The sequence below is a fragment of the Canis lupus genome, chromosome 37, assembly GCF_011100685.1.
Source record: "Canis lupus familiaris isolate Mischka breed German Shepherd chromosome 37, alternate assembly UU_Cfam_GSD_1.0, whole genome shotgun sequence".
NCBI lineage: Eukaryota > Metazoa > Chordata > Mammalia > Carnivora > Canidae > Canis > Canis lupus.
This window is the reverse complement of record NC_049258.1, coordinates 6,277,300-6,288,531: the sequence shown is the minus strand read 5'-3', so window position 1 is coordinate 6,288,531 and position 11,232 is coordinate 6,277,300. Positions and strand designations below refer to the sequence as shown.

Sequence of the window (11,232 nt, the reverse complement as noted above, 5' to 3'; positions counted from 1 at the left end):
TGCAAGTCTGATCAAGCTGTTTGGGCATTTAAAACCCTTCAGTCAGCATTGTTTGGAGCAGAAAGATCAGAACCTACCTCCCCAGCCCCATCTCACAGCAGGCTCCCCCTCTACTCCTGGCCTACAAACTTGTCTTCCGTTGCTCCAGTGTGCCACATCGCTTTTAGCCACAGAATCTGACAGTTGTTCACCTTGTTTGAAACTCTTGCCCTCTGTCCTCTCTAGGTTGCCTAGGTAACTCCTACTTACCTACCACAGAAGCCTTCCCTGACTCTTGAGACGGAATTAAACCCCCTCTTCTATACTCACAGCACCTAGTTTCTTTCTTTTTTTTTAAAGTAATGGAATGGTTTCTTGTTTTTGTTTTTGTTTTTAGATTTTGTTTATTTATTCATGAGAGACAGACAGAAAGAGAGGCAGAGACACAGGCAGAGGGAGAAGCAGGCTCCACGCAGGGAGCCCGACGTGGGACTCGATCCCGGGTCTCCAGGATCAGGCCCTGGGCTGAAGGCGGCGCTAAACCGCTGAGCCACCCGGGCTGCCCAGCCCAGTTTCTCTTCATAGATATTCTCATTTATATTTATACACATTGTTGTATAATGATTTGATCAGTCTCTGTCTTGCCACTCATCTATTAGTTTCACGAAGGCAGAACCTATTATTCTTACCATTTTATCCTCAAAGCCTGCTGTAGTGCCTGGCACACACTAGGCACTCAATAAAAGTTTGTTGCATGGGGGAGCCTGGGTGGCTCAGTCGGTTAAGCATCTGACTCTTGAATTCAGCTCAGGTTATGAGCTCAGGGTCTTGAGATCAAGCCAGGCATTAGGCTTTGCACTCAGCTCAGTGGGAAGTCAGCTTGAGATTCTCTCTCCCTCTCCCTCCGCCCCTCTCCCTACTCATGTTTTTTTTTTCCCTCTCTCTCATAAATAAATAAATAAATAAATAAATAAATAAATAAATAATTTTTTTAAAGGTTTGCAGCATGAACGAAGAAAGGAATAAACAAACGTAGTGACTTGCCCAGGGTCAATAAGGCAAGACAGACCATAGCCAAGTATTCTAGTCCAAGTATTTCTAGTCCAGCTTACTAGCCTTCTCACAAAGACCTTGTCCTGGATTGTTTTGAGTGATTGCAACCAAAGCAACTTCACAACTCAGGTCCAATTTCTCAACTCCACCATTTTCTATGGATGACATTTATGCAGCAAGGAGATGTGATAGTCTAGCAACTTTTCTTTTTTTCCAAGAACAACATGTTACCTTTTTGCTCTATTTTGAAGGTTTTTTTAAAAAATGATAAACCATGCCTCTATTTAAAACTTGTAAACCTTTTTGAGATTCCCAGAAGAAATATAAGGTGTAGGTCACAAAGAACAATTTCATCTCTTGCAATAGAATTTCCTGTTCAAAAAATGATGTTAATATGAAAAGCTGATATCTCTAAAAGAACATTCTGTTAGGTGGGTAATCATCATCGTATTGCCAGCTGCTGTATATACCGTTCTCTTAAGAATGAGAACGTAAAAAGCCACTTTGCTGTGTAGAAGTGCCTGTGTGTTTCATAAAATCCACATAAAATGTTCAGTGGTTAAAGGAGCAGCTGCTATATTTATAAGACCAATAAGTAAACTGTCACCCTTGAAGAAGCTTGAAGATGTGATTCTCAAGGGTCTTTGGTGCCATGGCTGAAAATGGAATCATTATTTTTCAACTTGCCTTGCTCACGTCATTGACTCCCACCTGCAGCCGGTCCAGTGGTTATAAGTAGCCATGAATTGCCTTAGAGGTTGTAAACAGGGTGGCTAACCAGGGCCAGCCAAAGCCCACCACCTGGTAAGTGTTATTAGTCCTTTCTGTGTGTTTCATTTCCATATCATACGTTGGGGAGGGGAGACCATCTATGCCAGTGTGGTGTGTGTCTTCTCAGACGTGTGTGTCCATACAATTCTCACTTTGGGGTATATTTTTTCTTTTTCTTTCTCCTCCTCCTCCCTCTTCTTCACTTCTGGAGACTGCTGTCTTAACACTTATGTAGTTTAAGGTTTTTGTTTTTGTTTTTTAAGAATTGCACTTTCTTCGAAGACAACAAAGTGCATGTTTTTCAAAGATGAGAAGGCATACTCAGACTTTCTAGGTTGTATTTATGATTGCTTTGTTTATCACTGCATAATGCTCTCATCATCATAAACTCCTCTGAGGTCATCAACTGGATTTGGGGATCTTCAGTTGCAAATGAATGTGGAAAAAAGACGGCTGTGAAATTCAGATGAAATAATATACTATTTCTTCCTCCTGTCTCTTTTAAAAAATACTTCCTCTTTCTCTTTTCCACATCTGCCCTCCCTTCTTTTACCTTCTTCCTTCCCCTCCTTCTTTTTCTTTTCTCCCTTTCTTCTCTCTCTGACCATTGACATTGCTCCGATCCTTCTTTCCACTCAGCTTCATTCCACCATGCCCAAAGCATCCCTGCTGCTGTGTGTTGCCTTGGTGCTACTTGGGCTTGTGCATGGAGCCACACTGAGAAACAAGGAGAAATGGAAGTCACTGAACAACCCCAGAAACAGAGATCTGGTAAGAGCACACACTGGGACATGCTGAGCTGCAGGGTGAAATTGGCACCTCTGGATTTACGCACACTGCACTCTGCTACAGTACAGTGAGGCCACCAAGTGCCAAGGAGATTCCTTGATAGGACTGGGCAAAGGCTTTGCTAGCCTAGTGGCTGATATCCTGTTGTTCTTCTGGCCAATTTACATCTGTTTCTGTGAGGAGAAACAGACTTATATTTAGAGATGGTTTTATACACATGCAACACATTACATTTGTAAGTGATCTTACATACACATTGACTTCATAGCCTGGGTTCCTCATAGATATACAAAATCAAGAGCTTTAGCAAGGAATTGATTTTTCCACAGTTCAGATTGAACTGATAATAAAATAGATTCTCATATGACCAACACATGCAAAGCTCAATTGCAAAAACTGAAAGTTGACTTGCATTCTTATCAATTCACCAGGCATTATTTTTATTTCCTTTTTTTTAATATTTAGTTTTAAATAATGTCTATACCCAACGTGGGGCTCAAACCCACAGCCCCAAGCCCAAGAGTTGTACCTTCCATTGACTGAGCCAGCCAGGCGCCCCCCGGCATTATTTTCAATATAAAGTTATCTGGGAAATAGAATTCAAAACATCAGCAAAAATTCTTTTAAAAGTATGCCAAATAAATAAACATGCTGATATTATTTCACAATACAGTTTCCATAAAGAAAATGGTGTGAAATATAACAAGATAGGGTTAAAACAACCAAGCTTCTATGTATTCATTTCCTAAAGGAAAGCTGGAAATGGTATGTCTAAAAGGTCCAGTGCAGAAGACAATGCCTGGGATCTCACTGGCAGGCAGACAGGGGGCAGGAGCTCTCATCACTGCGCAGTTCAATCTAATCTCTGACCTACTGGTTCAGAGGTGGTTTACAACAAACCTTCTGACTATGATGCTGTTAAATAATCATTCTCTCTTAATCTCCACCAAAAAGGTTGAATTATCTGGTTCAGGGTTGAAATGTTGGAAAGAAGGCAGGGTAAGGGACAGTGGAAGGGAAGGAGGAGAAGTAGTCAAAACGTGTACTTCTATTTCTGGGTTTTCCACCTCCTGTCTCCTAGATTAGCCCCCAAGTCAATTCACAGAGGAAAGGAGAGAGGGGGGGAAATATCTGTCTCTATGTATTTTTGATGTTTAATTCACACATGGCATTTAACATTTTCTCTCTTCAGTTTTTCAGAACCCTTCAGGCGTATTTTAAGGGACGAGGTCTCGATCTCGGGAGGTTTCCAAACACTTTCTCCATGAACGAGAATCCTAGAGCTCTCACTTTCCAATCAGAACTTCTTGCCTCTGCATTTGCAGATTATGAAGAGGAGAAAAACTCCTTTCCCAAATACCTCAAAGGCTGAATGTTTCCTCTGAACACAGGTAAGTTATCCTTTTATTCCCAGGATCTACCCAATTATACAACTCAAGCATAAAGAGATTTTGAAAGTATTTATTTGAAAAATGATTTTATTTCCTCATAGAAACATGTACTCAGTTCTGATGATACTCATCACTGTTAGTATTTGGATTTGGTTCATGTGTTTCATGGCCTGGTTTCATTTTATTTTTTTTAAGATTTTATTTATTTGAGAGAGGGCACAAGAGTGAGAGACTGAGAGATCACAAGAGGGGAGCGGCAGACAGAGAAGGAGAAGCAGACTCCCCACTGAGCAGGGAGCCTGATGCGGTCTCCATCCCAGGACCCTGAGATCTTGACCTGAGTCAAAGACAGATGCCCAATCGGCTGAGCCACCCAGGTGCCCCCATAGTCTGGTTTTAAAAAGAAATGACAGTGGGGCACCTGGGTGGCTCAGTCTGGTAAGTGTCTGACTCTAGATCTCAGCTCAGGTCTTGATCTCAGGATCATGAGTTTAAGCTCCCCTTGGGATTTAAACCGAAAAGAAAAAGAAAAAGAAAAAGAAAAGAAATGACAGTTAATGAATTTTTAAGCATAGTTTTCTAGCAAGAGAGATATTAAAAGGATTACCACTTTTTCTTTAAAGTAATCTCTATGCTTAATATGGGGCTTGAACTCACAACCCCAAGATTAAGAGTCACCTGCTCTACTGATTGAGCCAGCCAGGCACCTCTAGAATTATCACTCTTAATAATTAGCAAATATAGTGGAATATCACATGCTTTTACCTATCTTTTTTTCATACCAGGTCATATAGCTAATTTATGCAGAAAATAATATATAAAGATATATATCAAATTGTGCAGTTGGATTTAATAGAAAAGTTCAAAAAAAAAAGAAAAGTTCAAAAAATGGTCTTCTTGGAAAAAAGTTATATTTGAGCTTGAGCTTTCTCACCTAGAGAAAAAAAAGTAAAGTATTAGTAAAGATGGCATTTTCCTCACAGAAAAAAAACACAAAAATTTATTTACATTTAAGATTTAAGCTTTATCATTCTTTTTTTAAGCTTTATTATTCTTATTACCTTAGCATACCTATCAAATAAATATTTACCATTAAAAAATTAAATGTGTGGTACATTCCCAAAAAAATACATTGTGATTCTAGTCTATTAGTTTTTTTGTTTGGCTGAATAGGGAAGGAAATTGAATCATAATTAAACCTACTCCCATTTAACACAAGCTTGGGATGAAATTGTGAGGAAGCATACTATTGTTGCACTTTATTCTGCATGTGAAAGAGCTTTGAGTACTAGTTCCTTCAAATGTGGTAGCAGAAGATGAGATTTACCATGTGGCATATGCACCTGACAACTCCTACAATGAGAAAATAAACTAGAATAAAAATAAAGATGTTAATGAAGGGTTCTCTTGACTCTTAGTCACACTTAGGCCCTAGGCTATTAGACACTAAAACAGAACAACTGCTAATACCACAGTATGAGATAGAATTGCATGCAGGTTGGTTGTAAGCCTTAGTTTCTTTGTTTATAAATTGCAGATACTGATTTCTAACTCACAGAAACTATCGGAGAAAATATCAAATAACATCACATGGGCATGGAGTGAGGTGATGTTTAAGGGCAGGAAACAGAGAAAGCGCTCAGTAGTATCATAAAACACATTGTTCAACGTGGTGAGAGAAACTAAGCTTCTATTTGGAGAATAGTTCATAATTATACATGCTCCATTCTAACATCTCTATTTAGAAAAGAAAACCTGAGGTATCTGAGTGGCACAGTTGGTTGAGCAGCTGACTCTTGGTTTCAGCTCAGGTCATGATCACAGGGTCTTGGGATCAATCCCCACCTCAGGCTCCAGGCATAGGGGAGAAGCTGCTTAAGACCCCTTCTTCCTCTGCCCCCTGCCCCGCGTGCTCCCTCTCAAATAAATCTTAAAAAGTCTTTGTTGAAATATGATCTTTGGGTCATTGTGTTGCTTGTATAGTCTTCACTTTCTATTTTGTGATATCATTTTCTTGTTCTTTCAGGTGAGAAGCTTCTCATTAGAAAAATTCAATCGTGGTCATGGCTAAACCAGTTTTCCCTCCACTTTTGTCAATGTATAATGGTTTTATTCTACATTTCTAGATTTACATATAAATAAATTGACCTTTGAGACATATGTGACTTACCTGTATTTTTTTAGTCTTTTTTCCACTCTATAAACCATAATCACCAACGTAGAGCACTGCACATATTTGTAAGAGTTACAAAAACACCATTGAGTCAAAAAGAGATGATGATCTTCCAAATTACATTTCTTTTAAGCTTCTCTACCAAAAAAAAAGCTCCTCTTTAAAACCTGTATGCTTATTACCTTTTATCAATAAATGCTTTTATTTGAAAGAGACTCTTTGCATTTTTACTATATTTTATTATATGTAATAGAGATTTGAGCTTAAAATTTGTCTTTTTCCTGAAGAGAAGACACATTCCCACTTTCAGCCTGTGCTGTTGGAAGACCTCACAGTTTCACACCAAGGGAGAGGTAGCGATAAACATACACAGTAGAGTTGAAATGGAACGCAAAGACACTTGGGATTCTAGAAGTTGCTACGGTCTCTAGGAGATATTCCCCGCCACTCTATTCAGAGGTGGACATTGTGCTACGTGAACTATCCTAGCCACACCCAGCCCTGGTTCTTCAGCACACACTTCCTTAAGAAGGTAGCTTAAAAGTGCTTGGGATTGCCTTCTTTTTTTTTTTTTTTTAAGAGTTGTAGTTTATTTATTTTTTTAATTTTTTTTTTATTTATTTATGATAGTCACAGAGAGAGAGAGAGAGAGAGAGGCAGAGACACAGGCAGAGAGAGAAGCAGGCTCCATGCACCGGGAGCCCGACGTGGGATTCGATCCCGGGTCTCCAGGATCGCGCCCTGGGCCAAAGGCAGGCGCCAAACCGCTGCGCCACCCAGGGATCCCGGGATTGCCTTCTTTTACACCAATTTTCTCCTCTCCTCATCAGCTTAAGCTGAATTATTCTGATTCTCATATTTTCATTTGGAATAGCTACTTTTCCTATATCATTATGGAGAGCTGCATCATTTTCTCTGTGATTCCTGCAAAAGAACATTGTATTAGAATGGAAACATCGGTGTCCCAGTAGCAACAGTCTGTACGTTCCACAATAGTTTTCTGTGGCTTTTTTGTGGATGATTGATACTCAAGATCAATAATAAAATATTTATGCAAAAATAGATTTATGCATCTGGTTTCATTTGTTCTGTTTTAACCAGTTGTATACATGTCTGTTTTCCCTGGAGTGTTGTGAGGTCTTTGTGAGCAGAAATCATATCTAAGCCACTTTTATTTCTCCAGTGCCTAGCACAGTGCTCTGCATGTAGCAAGTGTTCAATAAATATGTCTTGAATTGAAGTGAAGGTGTATGCTATTCTGTTATTATTCGCTCAGTAATAGAAGTTGCTTCTAGCTCAAATATTATGTTTCCTACCATTTAAAAGGTATAAGTGATCACTGATTATGAGCTAGCCCTCCGAAAATTATAAGCTAGTCAGATAAAGGGTAGAGTGGTAAAGAGTCTTTTACCACTGTCCAGTTCCACTCAGTTACCCATGGCTGGTTTTCCCCTTCCCTTTTACTACCCCTGCTCTGGGAATCAATACATCCACAAAGGGAATGTTTCGGGAAAAACTGAACTTACGTTTCAGTTCCTTTGAATGGTCTTTTTTTTATTATTATTTATGATAGTCACACAGAGAGAGAGAGAGAGGCAGAGATACAGGCAGAGGGAGAAGCAGGCTCCATGCACCGGGAGCCCAACGTGGGACTCCATCCCGGGTCTCCAGGATCGCGCCCTGGGCCAAAGGCAGGCGCCAAACCGCTGCGCCACCCAGGGATCCCCCGTTTCAGTTCCTTTGAAAAGGAAAAGCATCCACACGGACTTTGAGCTAGGAGCTTACAAAGTCTCAATGCAAGAGTATGCATCCTTCCCCTGGAAAACTCTTCGCCATTGGCAGGTAGATGTTGATGGAAAGCCTTCATTCCACACTGATTAGAGTTTCTTTTTTTTTTTTTTTTTTTTAAGATTTTATTTATTTATTCATAGAGACGCAGAGAGAGAGAGGCAGAGACAGAAGCAAGCACCATGCAGAGAGCCTGACGTGGGACTCGATCCAGGATCTCCAGGATCATGCCCCGGGCTGCAGGCGGCACTAAACCACTGGGCCACCGGGCCTGCCCTGATAACAGTTTCTTGGTGGTGATGCTATTGGCATTTGAGGAAGACCAAGTCTCCGCTTGTATGACCATTTATCACATCTGGGCCTCAGACACTGTATGTCAATCATTTCCCTCACCGCTGCCCTATTATTTTGACAACCAAAACTTTCCCCACACACATTTCCCCTAAAAGCCCACTGGGGAAGTGGTATTTTCCTGGCTGAGAGCCATTGCTAGGAAAACAGCAAAAGTGTTGTGTTTCCTCCAGCAAAAAGTAATGTTTTGTAAGTAATCCAGGGTCTCAAGGGGCCCATGGTAATTCTCTGCACAAGTCTCTGACAGCCTTTCAATACTGATTCTGTTCCTCTTTGATGTTCCCCATTCCCAGGACAATAGGACAATTCCTATTGTCCCCTATCCCAGATCTAAGGATAAGAACTGTTACGAGTGTGAGGTTCTACTTTATTTGTAAGCTGCACACTATCCTACTACAGTTTCACAGATCCTGTCAGACACACGAGACTCTTGAGTCCGAGGCAACAGTCTTTATTGCTCATGGCACTGCAGTCAGCATGAGTTTTATACCCACATTGGTTCTCCTACCCCCAAGTACCATGGGAGCCACATGGAGGTGTGTTCAAGTCTATGCTGTACACAAGTGGGTTTGTGCCATGGCTGAGGACCCCAAACTTAGGAAATCCCCACTTTTATAAGGGACCACTATACTAGCAAACATGCTCAGCCTTTGCCCCAGAGGGAAACATTATATTTATTATACTGGTCAGAAAACAAACCTGTCTTCTGCCCCAGGAAAAGACAATTTTTCTGTCTTTCAAGGTTGGTTGTTCCAGAGACATCTTTGAAAATATAGCCCAGATTGAAGGTTGTGACAAGCTTCTGCAGAAAAGAGAGAATTATGGAAAAACTGTCTTCCCAAAAGGGTCACATCCTATTCCTTTTCCTCCCCTTGACAAAGAGAAAGAATGAAGTCATCTCTTTCCTGCGTACTCTTAAATTCTCTTGTCATGGCACGTACTCAATATTCTACTTTCTTCAGACATTCCATTTTGATTCTCAAAAGCAGTCAGAAAGTATGAAAAATTTCTTCCTGCTATTTTCATTACTGCTGGAACAATTCTACTTCATCTCAAGGTAATGTGGATACCTCTGACTCACCAGGGGACAAATCACTTACAATGAAGTGAAGAAAAGAAAACCAGAAAGATTACAATTGTATAAGATATGTTGCAATAGTCTGAGATGTAAAAGAACATTAGTGTCTACAAGGTGTTCCATAGCAGTGCTTAAAACCAAATTCAAAATTTAAAGTAAATTTTACTTCAAGATTTTATTTATTTGAGAGAAAGAGAGCATGAGAGACAGAAAGAGACAGAGAGAGAGAGAGAGAGAGATCAGAAGCGGGGGGAGAAGGCTAGAGGAAGAAACAGACACCCTGCTGAGCAGGGAGCCTGATGTGGGACTTGATCCCAGGACCCTGGGATCATGACCTGAGCAGAAGGCAGACACTTAAGCAACTGAGCTGCGCAGGTACCCTTTAAAGTAAATTTTAAAGATCTTTATTTGATGAACCATGAATTGGGCATCATTTAACAAATAGAAAGAAGCTCCGAAGAGCTGTACAAAATGAGAGACTTGTAGCTAGAGGAGGTGGGACCAGGAAGTTACCAGCAGAGAGTGGATTGTTTGTGGCCAGGTTACCTGTCTTCAGGGGACCACAGGGGTCTGTCATGCAGTGAGGTCTCTTACCTCACTAGTGCTGACCAGGTAATTCCAGATTGACCAGCTTAAGATGCCACTGCTGACAGACGTTGAAGCTGTAACTATGTCAGGTAGTGAGTCTTGGTTCTGGGATGTGGCTTCAGCACAAGTGACTCCATTTTGGGTCTGTTGCCTCTTTATCAAAGGCCTAAAAACCGTCCTCCCACCTCCTGCTCCTTATTCTCGATTCTCCCCAACCTGAATCTATAGCTTCACAATTGTCATTCCACATTCCAGTCAGTTAATAATGAAACAAGTTGGTCTAAGTCACCTGGGTCATAGGAGAGAGTTCTTATGAAATGACCAGCTTTCCTGCCCTTGATTCCCTTCTCTTCCCCTAGGAAAATTAGGACCAGACTCTTGACTTCTTTTTAGATACATTTCCCTGACTGCCTGGGAAATGCAGGGGAGATTTCCTTAGAAATGATTTCTGCCGAGTACTTTAATCCAACCTACCCTGCTGGCCTCCATACTTTCTACCCAGGGAGAGTCCTGAGGATTCTTCATCATGAGAAAGGGCATGCCTTCTAGCTGTGAGGTATCTTTCTCTCACCTGGAACTCTTGGGGTTGGAGCTTTCATTCTCCCATCCTACTGTTGCTCGTCTCGATTGTAACAAAGTGATAGGCTCCTTGTAACTTGTCTTTAGCCCTAAAGGCTTTATGTCAAGATGCATTCCCCCCACAGCTCAACACTCTTGCCCATTTCCAATGCACTTTCAGTTCCATCCGACTTCATTCATAAATGTGTTTTGAGCCCGGAGTACTAGAGTTCACAGAGATGCATCAGGTGGTTCTGCTTTCAAGATGCTGACAGAGAGTGTCTCTAGACTAGGTCAGCGGAGGAACCATCATCAGAGAAATAGAATACAAGATACAACACAGACGGACAAGTGTGCAGGGGGTGAAGAATAGTTCCACTGAGGGGAGGCCGTATGCCGTACTAATTCCATGCATGGGATCTGGGGTCACATAGACCAGGGTTCACATCCTGGTGAACTGCTACTTGTTAGATATAGGACATTGGCATTAAGAATAGCAGCATCCGTTTTTAAGGGTTATTTTGAGCTCTGTATGTAACATGGCCTAGAGTGAGTGCGCAAGGGTGGGGGGTAGGCCCATCAGGCTTCTGATCCTTTCTAAAACCCTGACTGTGAAGAAGAAAGCGGGAAGGACTCATGGGTGGAACATGACGTCTTGATAGACTTATTTGCGGCCGGAGAAGGCGCCCCAGGGGAAAGGAGAGTCTGAGGAC

General features: G+C 41.3%; 1 protein-coding gene across 2 annotated transcripts; it reads left to right on the top strand.

The window, feature by feature from the left end:
- Positions 1-537: 537 nt before the first annotated feature.
- C37H2orf66 (chromosome 37 C2orf66 homolog) lies at positions 538-4,135 on the top strand. Of its 2 annotated transcripts, XM_038585096.1 has the most exons (3): positions 538-1,836; positions 2,443-2,574; positions 3,785-4,135. In XM_038585096.1, exons 2-3 carry the CDS (start codon positions 2,455-2,457, stop codon positions 3,962-3,964), a joined length of 300 nt encoding a protein of 99 aa, XP_038441024.1. In that variant the 5' UTR covers positions 538-1,836; positions 2,443-2,454; the 3' UTR covers positions 3,965-4,135. The 2 variants fall into 2 exon arrangements, with proteins under 2 accessions (XP_038441024.1, XP_038441023.1); XM_038585095.1 differs by having other exon boundaries at positions 538-2,574; positions 3,785-4,132.
- Positions 4,136-11,232: the final 7,097 nt, after the last annotated feature.